At 33.9% G+C, this 18608-nt stretch overlaps 4 protein-coding genes across 6 annotated transcripts; all 4 read right to left on the bottom strand.

Moving 5' to 3' along the window:
* Positions 1–1437: 1437 nt before the first annotated feature.
* Positions 1438–5080, bottom strand: LOC110718766 (extensin-like). The gene is made up of 7 exons (XM_021897667.1): positions 4924–5080; positions 4623–4727; positions 4364–4490; positions 4178–4249; positions 2270–2315; positions 1808–2168; positions 1438–1723 (listed from the first exon to the last, which is right to left on the bottom strand). The coding sequence occupies exons 1-7, from the start codon at positions 4964–4966 to the stop codon at positions 1686–1688; spliced, it is 792 nt and encodes a 263-aa protein (XP_021753359.1). The 5' UTR covers positions 4967–5080; the 3' UTR covers positions 1438–1685.
* Positions 5081–5756: 676 nt separating this feature from the next.
* On the bottom strand, positions 5757–12282 carry LOC110718765 (tRNA(His) guanylyltransferase 2-like). The gene is made up of 14 exons (XM_021897666.1): positions 12146–12282; positions 11564–11678; positions 10528–10659; positions 10384–10428; positions 10059–10228; positions 9852–9937; positions 8936–9043; positions 7767–8023; positions 7328–7459; positions 7165–7209; positions 6869–7038; positions 6636–6721; positions 6408–6512; positions 5757–6201 (listed from the first exon to the last, which is right to left on the bottom strand). Exons 2-14 carry the CDS (start codon positions 11665–11667, stop codon positions 6013–6015), a joined length of 1629 nt encoding a protein of 542 aa, XP_021753358.1. The 5' UTR covers positions 11668–11678; positions 12146–12282; the 3' UTR covers positions 5757–6012.
* Positions 12283–12496: 214 nt separating this feature from the next.
* On the bottom strand, positions 12497–17146 carry LOC110718764. 3 transcript variants are annotated; one of them, XM_021897663.1, is made up of 6 exons: positions 16769–17146; positions 14898–15195; positions 13846–14800; positions 13467–13614; positions 13130–13360; positions 12497–13050 (listed from the first exon to the last, which is right to left on the bottom strand). In XM_021897663.1, the coding sequence occupies exons 2-3, from the start codon at positions 15189–15191 to the stop codon at positions 14228–14230; spliced, it is 867 nt and encodes a 288-aa protein (XP_021753355.1). In that variant the 5' UTR covers positions 15192–15195; positions 16769–17146; the 3' UTR covers positions 12497–13050; positions 13130–13360; positions 13467–13614; positions 13846–14227. The 3 variants fall into 3 exon arrangements, with proteins under 3 accessions (XP_021753355.1, XP_021753356.1, XP_021753357.1); XM_021897664.1 differs by lacking the exon at positions 16769–17146 and having other exon boundaries at positions 14898–15334; XM_021897665.1 differs by lacking the exons at positions 12497–13050; positions 13130–13360; positions 13467–13614 and having other exon boundaries at positions 13654–14800.
* LOC110718970 lies at positions 12620–13934 on the bottom strand. The gene is made up of 5 exons (XM_021897907.1): positions 13740–13934; positions 13564–13656; positions 13303–13360; positions 13130–13204; positions 12620–13050 (listed from the first exon to the last, which is right to left on the bottom strand). The coding sequence occupies exons 1-5, from the start codon at positions 13932–13934 to the stop codon at positions 12620–12622; spliced, it is 852 nt and encodes a 283-aa protein (XP_021753599.1).
* Positions 17147–18608: the final 1462 nt, after the last annotated feature.

Genomic DNA, 18608 nt, shown 5'->3' with positions numbered 1-18608 from the left:
TAGAGTAGTTGGTCAAAATGGTAGATTCAGTAGCCCTTTGACTTTATTAGGACCATTTCATGACATAATCATTCTTATTAAAGAGAATGGTCGGATAGTTAAATTGATGAAAGTTACCGTCCAAGTGGAACCAATTCCTTTTTCCAGGCAGCTTATAGGCACTTGATATACTCATTTTGCTGGCTGATAAAGACAAGTGAAAGGCCTGGATTTGAATTGGTATGGCAATAGCTACAAAGAACCAACCTAAATCAAGAGCAAAATCGAAAACAATTGTTTATGACAGTAGAACAAGGACTCAAACTTGTGTATTTCTGAAAGGTTTAGATTCCCTGAATCCCTCAATTTTACCAGTTGAGTTCACCTTTAACATGTGAGCATGAAGGGTCAATAGACAATTACAACCTAAGTAAACTCCCACACTCAAGTCATTGCGAATCACCTCCTCTTTACTATCATTCCTGGTCGTTTCCAACCTCACCTAAGCCCCAGTCAACCAGAAAACGAAATCCACTAGTTTATTCACCAACCTATATGAACTCACATGTAAATTCTAACACAATACTCGGACTATTTTAGGTTTTATGCCATTTATAATGTTTATAATAGCCTTTTTGTAGACAATTCTTTGGAGCTATCTAGTGTTTTTCATGGTGTCAAACGGGCTATTGCGTATTGGCCATAGCAAAATCATAAAAAGCTATATATCAACTTTTGTCAAATCAAGGTCTTGCCTGCAGGATTACAGTTCTCATGTATGGTAAGATGTAAGGTCTAGAGCCACCATTATGGACCCAAGTCACTCCCATAAGGCTAAAATTTTCATCCAGGGCATCTAGCATTATTGCGCCAACAACCCCCTTTCAGCCTTGGCAGTGTTAAACTGTTGCCCCATGTGTGATTGTGTCAACAGAAATTAGTCGCCACTCCAAACCACAGCGATATAAGCTCTAGATCCTGTTTGGTTCCTCATTGGCAAAGGAATCCTGGAATGAGTTAAAGCCTCCAAATAAGCCTGTTGGAATTAGCTCCAATTTCCTAACACTCACTGTAGAAGTGTAGAGTGTAGATTATGTCCATTGTCATACTCAATATGCCATTAAAGATCATTACACAATTCCGAGAGCTATTCACTGCCTCAAAAGAGCTTCCAATTCAAGTCAAAAACTTATAGAACAAGGTTCTAGATTCAGTTGTGTTCAAATCGCTTAGAGGGTGAAATAGGGGAAACTCTTATCTTGAAGCTACATCAAAACTTTTTCCCCGTGTATTCAGTGGTTCCTGGTACAGTTTCTAATCTTTCTATATAAGGAAACTTTTGGGGTTGGGGACTACAACTAGAGACCTACTTTATAAGCTAAATTCCAGTTTCTGCAGTGACATCTAACGAGAGCCTATTTTCATTGTAAACATAACCTATGTGAGACATATAGCCACTACACCACAACATTAATCAGATGTTTTCATAGCTAAAATGAAAGCAAAATTCTAATCATCAAATACATTAATGTCAACTTATACCAGCCCATACCACAATATGAACAGTTGTAAAGAATACTTTTGCCATTGAATTCAATAGCAAAACAGCCTTAACAGCTATAGTACATTGATTTAAACGGTTTACACATAAAAAAGAGGTTACCGAAGCAGATTGGCGTGTCTTGTCATCAAACACTTCCGTCTCTTCAGTATGGTGGAGGAGGGTACATTCCAGGGTGATGTCCTATATCAAGAATATAAAATATAGAATGAGCAACAGTGATGTACCAAAAAAAAAAAAGGTGGAATATACGAAGATGAATAAAACCTGAATGAGGATAAGGTGGAGCTTGATGAGGTGGAGGATATAATGGAGCAGGATATGCTGAAGGAGGTGGTGGGTATGCAGACGGAGGATATGCTGAATGATCTGGGAGTGGCGGATATGGATAGGATGGGTATGCTGATGGATTAGGAGGATACGGATAAGGTGAAGTAGACTGATATGCAGGCAGTGGATGTTGGTAAGCTGTTGGTGGAGGAGGATAGGCATTTGGAGGGGGTGGGTAGGCTGAGGTTGTATTTATATAAGACATTGAACCCGCTGGAGGAGCTAAGTACATAGATAATTGAGGTTGAGGTGATGCACCATAAGGTGGAGCTGAAGGAGCACTGCTTGCACATGGTTTCTGCAATAAAGCAAGATTATCTGTTTATTGTCATGATAGACTGATAATACAGGGAAAGATCTGATAGAGATTCAGGGATTTCAGGCTGAATATGAGCTTACATTGGTTTTGGAAAAATGCATAATCAATTTAACTTCTCCAGCATGTCTGCAATACGATATAACAGTTAAGTTAAAATGGAACAGAAAGCAAAGAAGTACTCATTGATGAATTGCACAGACAGTGGACTGGAAATTTGAAGATTTCTCTAAACTAGCATTATGCTGTATCATTCTCCATAAAATTTAAATAGGTGTCTTAACTACACTCCCACACTCGAACAGTTCCGCTCAAAAGATTTCACAGTGAAACGATGAAATAGCTTACATGCAACTTTTACCGACAGAGTTACGTCAAGAGGAGCACAGAATTGACGCTCTCATTAATGATATATGTAATCGAAGTTCAAAGGCCATCTGTAGTTTATATAAATGAGGATGTGGGGAGCTCGCATTGCAGCAAAAAAGATAACTTCCTACTTCCTATGCAATGCCAGTATCATGTTTGTGAATAAGGGCAAAATACAGAACAATCATTATATAACTCAAGAGGAACAAAGGATTATTGAGTTTTCGAGCCTTCACAGATACACCTAGACTAAAGTTTCTAGTTTTTTATCTAACAATGAAGCTTAGAGGAAAAATCAGGCCTTAAAACAATGACCTCATTTACATTCACAAGCATCACAGCTCATTATTGTTTAGGCAATACAGTCTGAATCCACATTATCATCTGAATCACGTCCTAATTCCTAACTGAAAATCCCAAAGTTGCCAGGAAAGCTACAAATGGCTCTCCTGTAAACACACAAAGCAATTGGTAAACCTTCACAAAAATCACAATCAGCTGTACCAAACAGCCAAACTTGACAACCAACCAATCCATGACATATTGATTAAAATCACTCCAATATTAAGTCTCTCCCAAGTATTTTTTTAAGTATCTATAAAAAAATATAAACCAGAATAAAACCAAAGATAATAAGGTAACTGTAATAAAACACCATTATCATCAAAGTTGCCACAAATGATGCAGTAAATTCATGGAAAAGCCAGGTACAGGGGACGTTTATGGGACATATACACAATAGCTCAAGCAAGCATACTTCTTACTACTAATTCAAATTAGTGTTATTTCTAAGGTGCTTTACTTTGACATTTTAACCTTCGTTTTCCACCAAGTGTCACTTGTCATGGTAAAATTGCCTGCTGAGTGCTGATCATCCATCTGCTTCTTTTAAATGACTCCGAGTACAACCCACATCGTCTAAACAAGCATCAAGGCAGATGGTGAATTCTTTCCATGTTTATCAGCGGCTTCATATATACCTTCCAAACCAAACCTCAAATCTGCCCATGGTCTGACAAGGCTCCCTTGGGCCTTATAGTTCATAATTTATCATCACCCATTGATTTCTCTACGCAATCATAACTTCAGCACAACAGAGATGCTAAAATATTGATCAATAATCATAGATAATAAACAAGAAGACTTCAATGATTTCTTCCTTGTAACAGCACAAGCAATATAAACCTCCAACCTCTTGGTTCAATCACTTATTTTTCTTTCCATATTAGCCACAACTTCTTATATGTAGTTCATTACCTAGTGATAAACTTAAATTCTTCAGACAACAGCTACAACAAAAAACAACAAGAATCCAGTACTTATTCTGCTAAGGCAAGGTTGGATAAGTTCTAGATGTATGCAGTCTTAACCAACTTAAGGCTGTTTATGATCAACAAAAACCACTGCTCTTTAACACTTCTCATTAGCAGCAAAAGCTTCACACTATGATCATGCTCCTCAAGTAACTATATCATTTACTATTATAAAGCTAAACAATTAAATAGAATTGGCATTAACCAACACACTTCAATAGTAAGAATAATAACATCAACAATTCAACAAAAGACTAAAATCAGCATGATCCCGAAAACAAGATTGAGAGCGTGATCATAGAGACATACCGGCCAGTTTTAGTCTGAAGAGGCCAAGCTCTATCATCATATCCACGGGAAAGAACATCATGAAGTTGAACTCTAAAAACAAGAAAAGGGTTTCACTTAAAATGCTCAATTTCCCCATAATCTCATGATCTCATCCCAAATACTTGGAAAAAAACTCGAAATTGTATATAAAATTCAAGAACTTACTTTCCACTGCCTATGTAATCATCTAAAGTGAGAGTATTGCTATTCCAAACAACAACATCGATCTCTCTAAGACCCTCAATTAGTGTAAATAAAAACTTCTCCTGAAAAACTGGGTTTTTCCCTCCATCTATACAGTAAAAAGAAATAAACCCACATCACAAAATTTGAAAATTTCAAGATTAATTAAACAACCCATTAATCAAATTCAATTAAAATTAAAAACCCAGATAATAAATTATGCAAAAAGAGAGGAATTAACCTGTGCAAGTGCGGGTTCGAAACTTATTGCTAGCATATTCAAGACAAACATAAGGATCCTGTCTTGAAATCCATTCTGTATCTTTCAATTTGTTACATCCAACAACTGCAAACAATAATAATGCAAGAAAAATCTATCAGTTAACCAATATTTTGACGAATAAACAATCCTAATTAATACTTTGATTTGATTAAAGTATTATATTTTGATTCGATTAAAAAGAAACATAAATACCGTAATATTAAAAATAAATAAAGCGGATTTTCAAAGGTTTTAGTGTTAGTTATAAATGAGTATTGACCTGTAACTTCCAAAAGTTGACCCTGGACGCCAGCAATCGACATGGAAATGCAGAAAGGGCTTCGTTTTGTGGTTTTTGGTTGACAACTTCGATGATGAAAAATATACGAGGTTCTTTTCAATTTTTTATTTTTGGTTTATTTCAAATGAGTTATGCTAAGGGTCTATTCAACTTAATTTTAATTCAATTTTCAGTTCACTTTAGTTACAATCAGTTCAATATAGTTCAGTTCCTAATTTCTTTCTCTCATAAACAATTTATTTCAGTTTTATTCTGTTTAGTTTAGTTCAATTCAGCCCCAATTAGTTAAGTTGTTTTCAGTAAATCGGAACAGGCGCTAAATTAGTAAATTATTATGTCCATACAAGTTAAAATCTAAATTGATTTTTGTTTGGGTCGATTTTTGACACCTCATGATCTATACTTAATACGAGGCAACCTTCATTGTAGGTTAGTCAAGTTATAATTCTGATATTTCTCACCATAATTATTGTTCATAATTATACGAAGTAATTCTCAAAAAATATGGAAAAAGAGAGTGAGAGGAAAGGAGTGAGAAATAGCTCGGGCGGTTAAAGTTTTTCTCCCGGTTCCAAGAAATCCTAAGATTGATTCTCATTGTCCGCACTTATGACTCTTTAAACACCCAATAAAAAATATGGAAAAAAAAGGGAAATAAGTAGTATTATGATATACTTTCATCTTTCCATTATAAGAAGTCATTTTTCTAAAATTGGTAGTTCATTTTAATTTTTTTAACTCATTTATTAATTGTGAAAATTTGAAAAAATTGGAGTTAGGAAGGACCATCACTATCGATTAATCGATTTGCCAAAGGATGTTACAGTATTATTTACTCGTAGTTATTTACAAGATTGTTTGTACAGTTGGTAATTAGCACAAAGACAAAAATGCATCAATCTTATCTATTTCGAGCATGTTGGACAATAACTTTTATATAACTCCGTAACTTTTAATGCATACCTACATACTTCGTATATTTTACATTTTGAAGCTCAATTGTTTCCTAAATTGTCTTATTAGAAAAGGGCATTGTTACATGACTCAAAATATATCTAATCTGCTAGTTTACCGATCCTCCAATTGTCCTAACGTCCTCTTCATAGCTCTAGTATTAGCACTCTCCAAAGGGAGTTTGTCACCAAGGATCCATGGGTGTGAATCCCAGAAATCGTCATCGATTATGTTACAGTGTTCAATCACAATTTTCTTTCTAGAATCTTCAGCACAATTCACCTCCATAAGAGCCTTGTTTTCCTACACATAGAAACAGTTGCCTTAGAGAACATTATTAGGTCTGTCACTAAATGACTTATCATGCATATCCAATGATCAGACTCAATTTATAACTTCACACAAAGTGCTAAAGAAGAAAATGTGCGCGATTGATAAAATCAACGAAAAGAGAAAATTTACAACTTACTTCACTCGAGGAAGACAACAAATGAGAGGGAGAGCCATACCTTGTCCCAAAAAATACATGAACCTCGACGAAATATATCTGGTAATGCATTATAATCAATACCATTTCGAGCAAGCAAGTCATTCTTTTCTTGTGTTTGTGTTCCCTGCATTTTACAAGATAAAAAATGTTCAAATTACTCCAAAAGATTAAGCCAAAAGAAATCAGCACTAATATCACATTCAGAATATGAAACAAGCTGCCACAGTTCTAGTAAGGAACAATGTACCTTTAAATAATTTTGGGCTTCACGCTTGCTTTTTACAGAGTCTACCAGCATCCAGAAACAGGTATTATACTGGTTGTTTATATGACCTGAATTTGCAAAGGTAAGCAGTCCAAACTAAATACAACATATTTCATGAAAAAAATAAAAAATATTTCCAATCAATTACTACTTTTGAAGTGAATTAGATCTACACGCATAACGCATACAGGACAAATAAAAGTGATGATACTTACAATCAACTTGTCTCCAAGACAAATAGTCTCGAAGAATCTCAGATGATGGGTAGCAAACAGCTCTTCCATCAAATGAGGGGGGATACTTCAACTCTGTTTCTGGGAAAAACTCGTTCCATTTACTGATGTACATCGTTGAAAAGAATGATACCATTGTGGACACTATTCCACTGTACAGGTAAAAGAGCTCAGCTTAATTTTAAAAAACCTTGAAGATTTCCTATGTTTTCATTATTTTAATTAAATTTACACCAAATCCCACCAGATAAGAAGCCAAGGGGTAGACCAAGACATACCTGGGTTGCCGTTCATAAAATTTGGATTCCTTTTTCAAAACAAAACTGCAAGTTGTTCATCAACAAAAGCAATTAGAATTTTTTTGACTTCAAGCAAATTATTATTTTTTGACTTCATGCAATTATAGAACTGTTGGTAGCTAGAAAGCAACAACCAAAATACCTGAACTCATCACTGACACCATATGCAAAGGTTATGTCTTGAAACTCTTCCAAAATGGCTGCTGCACATGAATTCATAAGCTTCAAAGCTTTTTCATCATTGGGCTTCTCAAATTTATGAATATCAGAGAACCTAACAAAAGTCAAACACATTCAGTTGTAAGATTCATTTACACCATCTCAGCTTTGAACCAAACAACAGGCTAGATTCACCATACACCAGTTATATTGAGATACATAAACTTAATCGTCAGGAAGAAGAAAAAATCATGTGTGCAATGGACCCCATTCTTTTTTACTAGTCCTTAACTGTTAAACGAAGCATAGCCCATACTGATAGTGAAGAGACAATACATCACAAGTACAACAAGCGTTTATATTAATTTGCAGTCTTACATTCATATTGAGGAAAAAAAATCTTCATGACACAAGTCAATTACCTATGGAAATGGCAACCATCAATTCTGACCACTATCCAAGTGGAGAACATCAATTTATCCTGAAATAGAAAGGACTCTACATATTCTGGTCTAATTTTATGAATATCTACTTCAAATCTGCCTAGTTCTGAGAGAAGAGAAGAGTGCTGATTCCAGAAGCTTTTGCCAGCTATATTATCTGAGTGAACTTCCATCATCTTTTTCCGAAGTCTCTTGATAGGATCACCATTTTCCTTGTACTTGACAACCTCTTCAATCTATATCAGCGGACAAAAATCACAAATTGGTATACTTTGAACCACTTACAAGGAGACTGAGAAGGATAACTGGCACTCCATAAGGAATGTATCTTTAATCAAATTAAAACTCTATTTACATTTTATTTGAAATTTTAAACTGTGACATGGAAAGCTTAAGTGGCACTCTTGAACAGTACCTCTTATATTTAGTTTATTTTTTTGTTTAATTAGATTTCTGTGTTTTGGTTTTGTAAGGAGCCAATGAGTGTTGACACAAGAAGTAAATTCTTCCACAGTAGATAAAAAATATAATTATTGCCCCAAAATTATAACAGTAATAAAGAGTCCTTTCCAGGGTTTTTTTGGGCTTAGTTAATTTGCCACTACCATTAACACCACTCACTCTTATTTCTGACAACATAAAGCTCCATATAATCACCCCCCACCCTCGGAAAAAAAAAAGGTTCATATCACCAAAAGTTAGAACTTAAAAGGGGCTTATACAACCATTTTTTAAAAGAAGAAAAGAAGACTCCTCCATCTGTGTTTATCTACCCTAAGTCAAACAAAAAATTGGTTCCAATAGGGCGGTTAGAAGTTGCTCATATACCCGGTCACCTGAATGAAATGTAGAAGAATTGGGGAACACTTTGCAAATTACCAGAGGAGAACATATAAAATGACAAGTTCTAAAAGATCTAAAATGGAATATGATTAATAATTCTAAAACAAGTATAAACCCATGTTTTGGGCCCACTCATGCGATGCTATTTCAATAAGATGAGTTAATTTCAATAAAATGAGTTAGTCAATTAGAAAATGCCAGTTGACCAAAGCTTGATGGATTTTGAAATTTATATCAATGCAAAAGAATAGAAGTTTATTAAAGAAAAGGGAAAAAAAATCCAAAAAACAGTAGCAGATGTGCACCTGAGTCTTGAAAAGACAAGTTCCTTGTCGTAACATTGGATGAAGAGTCTTATAATTAAAGCAAAATTCCCGGAAGAGAAGCTCATTTTTTTCCTGTTTTTGTGTTCCCTGTATTTACAGATATGACACAAGTCACACAGCATATACATCAACAAAGAGAGTGAACTGAAAAGAATATATGCAATGACTACTATGCAACACACATAAATCTAGTAATCTGAAAACTATCAAACCTCCCACATAGCTCTGTGTCTCTGACAATGAAAGCAAGAGATAGATTATGAATCTAGAAAATATTAGTAGTCACCCTCATTATCATTCAGATTATCAGAAAGTCAATAAATTTAAAATTTGGCGAACAGATATACATAAGAGGCGAAGATAATTGTAACATATGAGCATCAAGTGATAAAGTAAAGCAACAGTTAATAACTTCTGTACTACAGCATGGCATAATTTCTAAGATATATCAACAGTGAAGATTAATAAGGTTTCATCTCTATGATCTCATTACAGAATTATTTGGCTTAGCTTGCCAGAATTCAAGTAATACAAGCAACCATAAAAAATACGCCTTTATTTGATAAAGATTCCCAATTAAACGCAACACCTCATTACCATGACCAATATAGATTGGGGCATTGTGCTACTGACATTGTTTGCAGTAGACTGGAGATTGAATAATCTACATCCTCAAATTCCTAACCACAAAAGAAATTACAACTTTACGAATATCATAGGTGAACGATAACACTACTAAGGATAAATCAAACAAAATGGATAAATAGTAAAATACTAAACTCTAAACATTTTTACTATATGCGACAAATGCACCAGGCATTCATTAAATTCACACGTCTGTTATATCCTTTAACATGTAGACACCATATGCATACAAGAATTAATTTGGCAGCACCTTGAGACATTCATGGGCTTTAGTTTCACTCTTTTCTCTTTCAAACAACTTCCAAAAACATGTATCGTATAAATTGTTGAGGTGACCTACGAAACAAAGAGAAAACATACATTGAGGTAACAGCACCCCATATAATAACAGTATTTATAGCTTCATAATGGAAACATCAGAGCTTCAAAGCAATTAGCCATGAGGTAAATTACTTACAATCATTCTGCCTCCATGCAAGATAAGTTTGAAGAACCTCCAAAGTTGGACATCGAATGATTTGTGCATGAAATGAAGGTGCATAGAGCAATTTCTGATGTGGAAAGAAGTCGTTCCATTTTATGGTATACACAGAAGTGAAGAATGACACAAGTAGGGACAATATCTTACTGCAAAAGAGATGTTTGAAAATTTTAAGAATTTTCTATTGAGAAATAAAAAAGAATATGAAAATCATGTTCAAACAGCAACTAATAACATGTATGTCAACATGGAAATTTGTGAACCCAGGTACTAACATCTGAATGTAGATTCAACCACAAACCTTCCACGTCTCTGGTAAAATTTGGATTCCTTTTTCAATATAAAACTGCAAAGAGCAACAGCAACAACCAGTTGATAAATATCAGATTCAACATTTCAAAGTATAGCAAGTAAGTACCTATAGTAAAGTGAGAGTTACAGGTACCTAAATTCATCACTATATCCATATGAAAATATTATGTCAGTGTATTCCTTCATGACAGCAGCAGCGCATGAAATCATCAGCTCCAAGGCTTTTCTATCACAAGGCTTCTCAAATTTATGAACTTCAGAGAACCTGTCATATCAAGTTCACCCAGGTAAATGAAACTTAGTTACCAACAACAAAGCTGAAAAGGGGGAAAAAAATAAAGGTGTTTTAGAAGGGTAGTTAAGAATACAAGCCTTCAACACTTCATCACATAGACAGTATGAAAATAACCTTCGTATTGTGACAATCAATACACTTTCAACCACTCAAGAAAATTTATCAGCTTAATTTTAGCAAAGAAAGCAACTAAAAGAAAAAAGAGTTATCCAAACTCTAAATAGAAGCAAGTCCTCCAGCAAATAAACTTCAGTCAGCTCCACAGTTCTCCGGTGAACCAATAGTAAGTTACATGATCGTGTTGTGAAGGAATTATAAACCTTTTATAATAAAGGGAGTTGAAGCTTGTAGAGCATTAACTAGACCCCCTCAAATCCATTAAAAGAAATGGTAAATAACTTCAATATGCTTCTTAAATGTTGCATGAGGATATGAAATGCTGATAAATGGAAGAAAAGAGAGTAAATTCGGAAAATTATACAAGTGTAGCATTATTTACATTATTCTATCTATATTATGAAACGAAGGGGAAAAAAATCTAACAACAATAGGCCTTCGTATCAATCATCAATTATGGGGCCAGTCTTAGAGATCATATAAAATACCAAGTAGAGAGAGTATACGATAGTATGTAAGCTAACATTAATGTCCCGTGAGGCCGTGAATACTCTAGTCGAACTCTAACAAAGGAATGAGTGTAAATCTTGGTAAAATGATTATCAGCAATGCTTAATAAACAGATAAATAAGTGGCTATTATAATCAAGCAAAGAGGATATATACTCGAATAAGTGGCTAATATAATCAAGATACAGGAGTCATCTAGGTAGAAGTGTAGAAGACCATCTTTAAAGCAAGGAATAAAGAGAAATCACCTTCGAAAATTCCGGCCATCGATGACAACAACAAGTAGAGTGGGCAGCATAATTTTGTCTTGAACTTCAAAGGACTTAACATACTCATATTTGCTGTTTGCCATGGACTATTCAGCTGAATCATAATTTTTTCATATAGACATCAAAATTAAATAAATGAAAGCCAAGGTTAAATAAATACAGTAAATTTGATATTAAACTATGGTCCAACAAAAATTAAGTAATTTAAATACTACAAACAACAATTGCAAAAACAATGTAAAAATTTCAAGGGTTTTGCAACACATTAATAACAAAATTTGAGTTAATTATCTTTATATAAAAAGGGTAAAATCGCTAACACCATTTTTGTCATCTTATTGACCAAACTCTTTCTGGGCTATCCTTAGGACATAAAATGAAGTTGGTTTCTGAATTCTGATGAACTTTGTATTGTAGTTTGCCTGGTTTGTCTTGTTGAGTGGCAGTGGTTATATGAGAAAATTTGTTATTTCCTTAAATGTTTATCATTTACATGTGTTCAAATTCCAGATGAACCCAAAAACACAAATCAAATTCAAAGAGAGAAAAGGGGGCTTTTACCGCAGAAAATGGAGATGAAGTGCGCTTGCAGCAAATCGGAGTTTCTGCTTCAAACTGTACGCCGGTCGCCAACTCGCCGGAGAAGAGAAAGAAAGAGGGTTTAGGCCTGTTTAGTTTACCTTATTTTTACTTATTTCAGAAAAAATAAGTTCAGATCAGATCAGATCAGAAAAAATAAGTTCAGATCAGATCAGATCAGAAAAAATAAGTTCAAATCAGATCAGATCAGATCAGGAAAAATAAGTTCAGATCAGATCAGATCAGAAAAAATAAGTTCAGATCAAATTATTATTATTATTATTATTATTATTATTATTATTATTATTATTATTGATTTATGATGTATCGGATTTGATTTTATCGTTTGTTTGAACTAGCAACATTGTCTATGTTATTAAATAGCACAAACAATAAACGATAATAATTAAAATTTCATTATAAGCTCCAAATCATAAACGTTTACAAATATAATTTTCATTTCAAGACGTTCCAAATTTCCTTCGCTATATTAAGTTGTACTTCTTTCATTACAGCTTTACGATTCTCGTTAAACAAATCATAATCTGCTCTTGGTTCGATTTCTATACCACTATTAATGGGTATATCCAACTCATGTAATCGAATAAAATTGTGAAGTGTGAATGTAGCAACCATAATTGTCAATTGATGTTTAGTGTCCATTTGTGGCATCATTGTCAATATTTTCCATCGACCTTTTAATTGTCCAAAACATCTCTCGATCGTTGTTCGAAGTGAAGAGTGAAGATAATTAAAAAGTTCAAGCATGCCTTGTGGTGGTGGACCATTTCGAAATTCAGGCAAATGGGTTCTAATATCTTTTTCTTTTATTGGACTCAAATATCCAACGGTATTCGGATATCCAGAATCTACTAGATAATATTTTCCTGTTACAAAATAAAATTATATAGCATATTAGTATAGTGTCATGTATGGAGTAAAAACATACACTATTTTAAATTATACCTGGAGGTGGATGGGGAAACCGAAATTCTGGTACAGTTAAGCAATGGTTCCATACAGTAATATCATGAGCACTACCTTCAAATCCAACGTTGATAAACGTGAAAAGCCTATCAAAGGAACAAGCAGCCAAAACATTCCATGTTTTTTTCCTTTACGCCCTCGGTGTGCCACACCATCATCATCGCTTACAACTGCATTTATATGAGTCTCATCCAATGCTCCAACACAATCCTAATAGTTCATTAACATTTAGGATACATTTTATAAGTGATTATATATTGCATATGCATAAAATAATATAATGACAATGCAAGATAATAATAATGTTTCTTAATACCTTGAAATATGGCCAATATTTTGTGCTGTCACCTATTTTTTTTTGGCACCACGGTCAAACTTTGGTATGGTCTTATGATCTCGGTAGACAAATGAACCATTGCTTCCAGTACTTGTTTAAAGTACAACCCAATTGTTGCAATAGAGTGCTGAAATCGACCGGCAGCATCACGATAAGAACTGCCTTTAGCCTATATGAAAATATTCCTAATTGCTCAGCCACAGATATGTAACGACCATCCGATAATAAATTTTTATTTTTCATGCAAGTAACAAGATCCACAAATATGTTTCTATCTAATCTCAATTGTTCTTTGCATAAATCAGGATGGGCATGTAGTAGTCTGTTTATGTATTCGCTACCAGATTCTCCACCTAACCTTAGAGGCAATCTCTCAATTGGTGTAAGAAGTCTCTTTAGCTCTTCCAATGCGATAATTGTCAAGCACATTGGAAGTGTGTTATCCATTCTACAACATAAACCAACAAAATACCAACATTATTCAATTTGTAAAATAAAATCAACAATGACTTTTAAAATAAAGGCTAAAGCTTCTTAATTAGATCACCTGAAAAGCAATAGCATCATATGAAGCTACTTAAACCTAAAGGTCAGAAAAAATAGTAGCTTCATATGTGGAACCTTAATTAAAACTAGAACAACATCAAATAACTAACAAAGAACATATGAAAGTGCAAAACAAGTCATAGGAAAACATAATCCAAAGTTAACTTCAAATACTCATCTCCCCAAAAAACTAATTAAGGACCACCCAATGTTGGATCTTGAAATGCTGTCTTCAAATACATGATCTTCTGATCATCAGTACAGAGACCTAAGAAGAAATCTGCATTATCGCCATGATGAAGAAAATTCATACATTGGTAAATAAATCCTTCTCCTTGTTGAACAATAGCCTCAATATTGTATAGAGCATCTGAGACATCTTTATACTTATTACCACTCCCTTGCTTACAATTAGTTTCAATAGACATTTTCAACAACTCTATACAAGAGTCAATGTTACTACTCTTGTTTTTTTTAAGTTTACTAGTACACCCATCACTCTTACGTTTCCCCAACGAGGTACTTTTAGGAGGTGAAATGCTCTGTTCATCATCCGAATTATTTATTCCCCTACTTATTTCCATATCTCCTATATTTTCATCACTGTCCCCGGACCTTTCCTCATTTTCTTTACCAATTTGTTCCCCACCTAATCCGGGAGAAAAACTCCATTTGCTAGTAGCAAAAGACCCTGAAAAAAGTGCCCGTAACTTCTCTAGATGAGGCAATGGTCTCCTTAGGAATCTCGCTGGCAGACCTTTATGTTTCTGCATAAATGCACAAAACTTCGATTAAATAAATTTTAAAATAAACTAGTATTGTAGAGGTCATAATGCAACAAAATGGATAAACAAAATGCCGTACCTTCACAAATATATTCCACCTATCATCTTGTTCAACTACAGGACAACCAGTAATAGGATCAAATGTAAGACCGGTCCAATTGAGTTCCATTTCATTCCAAATTTTGAACCTTTTCCTTAAATCATCCCAATGATTTCTTGCTTGTTTAATGTTGAAATTCTTCCCACTTTTAACGTTCAAAGTACTCACTATTCTATCCCAATTAACCTTTGATAGTCCACCTGCCCTCATCTCCAAGCATATGTCCAAAAAAATTTCTGTACTGTCATCAGACCATGCTACCCTACCAGCCATTACACTATGATCAAGAGCACTTTAAAATTATTAGTTTCATGCATGAAGGATATAGATAATCAAAATAAGTACATAAATATATACGTTACGTTTCTTCTTCATCAAAAAATATATACGTTCCACTTCTAACATCTATTGAGAAACTAGGACCAGATAACCAAGGACATAGATTATCATCAAATTGCCCATTAGCTGAGTTGGTTGGTTAGAGCGTCGAGCTAATAACGCGAAGGTCCCAGGTTTGATCCCTGCATGGGCCATATTTTTGGTTTTCTCACAATCCTCTTTCTATTATTTTGCAATTTATTTTTATTTAAAAAAAAAAATAAAAATAAATGGGTTTTCAGAACTAGTGGCGTAAATTGTAATGGTTACATCACATCAACCGCAAAGTTCACGCAAGCACAAAACAAGAGTTTACCGAATTTTATAATTTAATTTTCCATTCCTCTTCAATATAACAATTTCCCTAAAATTAAAAAAAAACAACCATAAAAACCCGAAAACCCTAATTCCCCTCCCCTTTCATTTCTCTTTTCTCTCTCCTCTCCTCTGCCTTTTTCCCCTTTCTCTCTCCTCTCCTCCTTCCTCCTTCTTCTCCCCGTAATATCTCTTTACCTTCCTCCTCTGATATCTTTTCCTTCTCCTCTCTATTTTCGATTGAGTTCTCCTCCTCCTCCTTTTCTCTTCTCTCTCATCAACCACTAACCAAGCCTCCATTAACAAAGCATCTATTGTCATTTTTAAAGGTTTTTAAGGTCAATTTCGACCAAGAAAACTCTAAAGCTAGAGGTTTCTTGGTCGAATTTGGCCTTATTAACCAAGTTTGAGGTGAAGTTCGAACCTATTTCAGATTTTGAGGTAAGATTTCGTGATTTTAATTTTTTTTTTTTTTTTTAAATTGTTGAAATTCGATTTTTGGTTGGTTTTTGTGGTAGGTTTTGGACGGTTGGGGTGGTGACGGTGGTGGTTTGGGAGGGTTGGGAATGCCGAGGTGGGGGGTGGTGATGGTGGGGATCTGGGATTTGTGGTTAATTTCGGACGGTTTGGGTGGTTTGGGTGTTTTCGGGGGTGGTGGGTGCGTGTGGTGGGTGTGTGTGGTGGGTATGTGCAGTGGGTGTGTGCAGTGGGTGCGTGTGGTGGGGATGGGGGGGCTGGTGGAAGGGTGGGTGCGTGTGGTGGGTGTGTGTGGTGGGTATGTGCAGTGGGTGTGTGCAGTGGGTGCGTGTGGTGGGGATGGGGGGGCTGGTGGAAGGGTGGGTGCGTGTGGTGGGTGTGTGTGGTGGGTGTGTGATGAAGTGATGATTGTAGACGAAATTATACTACGTAACTACGTAGTATGTAAAATTATAAGTTCAATTATAATTATAAGTGTTGAAGTATTGTATCAACTACACGTAACTTCCATCAAGTTATAAGTTCAATTATAAGCTCCCAAATGTGTACTTCGTATGTATGTAAAATAAATTTTGAAATTATTCAACTGTATACTATAGACGCCCAACAGATGAAGTCATGATTGTAGATGAAATTATGAAAATAATAAAAAAAAATAACAAAGAGTTAAAGGCATTTACCTGTCGACGAGATTGTATACGAGCAAGCTACTACAATGACCAACAGAAGGACAAAATTTGGGAGAGATTGATGTGTTGTAGGTAAGAGATATTGCAATACGAAAAAATATATATATACACAAAAAAAAAAACTGTAGTACCAAACTACCAATACTCCCAATTAATATTTTTGTCACCCAATTCAGATTTCTAGAATTGACTGACAGTAAAATTACAGTACTGAGAAACCCAATTCAGATTACAGAAAAAGTAATTTAAAATAAAAAAAAATGGTGAAGAGTAGCAACAATGGTGAAGAGTGTAAAGTAAGCACAAAAAACAGAGAGGAGAGAGAAAGTGTGAGTACAAAAAAAGAGATAGACAGTTGTTATGGGAAAAAAAAAAAAAAGCAAGGTCAAAATTTGAAAAAGTGAAAAATTAAAAAACAGAAAACAAAGTAAAAAAATAATTAAATCATTCCAAAAGGTTAATTAAAATAAAAATCATTTATATGCTGCATTTGCTACATGAATTGAAAAGCTAAACTTATATAGCTGAAAATAAGGTTAATTATGAATCATTTTCCTTACCTTACTTGAAGTTAAAAACATATATGTGTGTAAGTGGTCATATTCGGACTTGATTTACTCGAATAACATACAATCCCATCGTTTATTTATCTATTTATTATTTGTTACTAATGCATCAAAAAATCTTAATTTTTTTTGGAAAAGAGACCAAAATTGACCCATTATCACTCTCTCTATGGGTTGACTACGTGAGAAAATAAGGTGGTCAGAGTGGTGATAGAACTCTTTGCCTGAATAAGCTTAAACAGTGAAGACTGAAGAGTCGTAAATTTCATGACTGTTGCTTATAATTTACGCATTTTTAGCCTTAACCTTGGTCTGCAAGCAATAATATAATAGTAATAATAATATAATATAATATAATATAATACAATATAATAATAATAATAATAATAATAATAATAATATAATATCATATAATAATAATAATATAATATAATATCATATAATAATAATAATAATAATAATAATAATAATAATAATAATAATAATAATAATAATAATAGTAATAGTAATAATAATAGTAATAGTAATAGTAATAATAATAATAATAATAATAATAAATAATAATAATAATAGTAATAATAATCATAACAATAATAATTAAACATTAATATTGATTAACATTAAAAGTAGAATATTTAAATAATTAAAATAAGTTCAAATTAGAAAAAATAAGTTCAGATTAGATCAGATCAGAAAAAATGAGTTCAGATCAGATCAGAAAATATAAGTTCAGATCAGATCAGATCAGATTAGCTTAAATCAGGTGAACTAAACAAGGCCTTAGTATGGGTTGGGATTAGATTGAAATGACTAATAAAAATACAAAATTACCCTTATTATCCTTTCTTCACTCTCTTTTTCTTTCTCTTTCATTAAGAGTAAAAATGTCTTTTATCCATTAAATTTAATCTGCATCCCTTATACCACCCCTTTAGTTGTTAATTGGGAGGGGTAACTCCCTTTTTTATTGCTCGCCTACCCCTCTCCTAATCCCCATCCCTCTAAACAAACAAAAGACTTGTTGAATCCCTCCTCTTTTATTCTATCCCCCTCTTCTATCCCTCTAAACAAACAAGCGGTACGGTTTTGGTTTGTAACTCGTATCAAAGTAACCAATTTTAGATTTTTAGGGTCCACTTTACCTTTTTTTTTGGTATAATACGGGCTTCAACTCCGAAATTCCGAATCTATAAGGTTACAAACATTTTAGCTGTTCATAATTGATATAGTATATAAACCAATCATGGGCTTCAATCATTAGCTTA

Source organism: Chenopodium quinoa, unplaced genomic scaffold (assembly GCF_001683475.1).
Source record: "Chenopodium quinoa cultivar QQ74 unplaced genomic scaffold, ASM168347v1, whole genome shotgun sequence".
NCBI lineage: Eukaryota > Viridiplantae > Streptophyta > Magnoliopsida > Caryophyllales > Amaranthaceae > Chenopodium > Chenopodium quinoa.
This window is presented reverse-complemented; position numbering and strand designations above follow the sequence as displayed.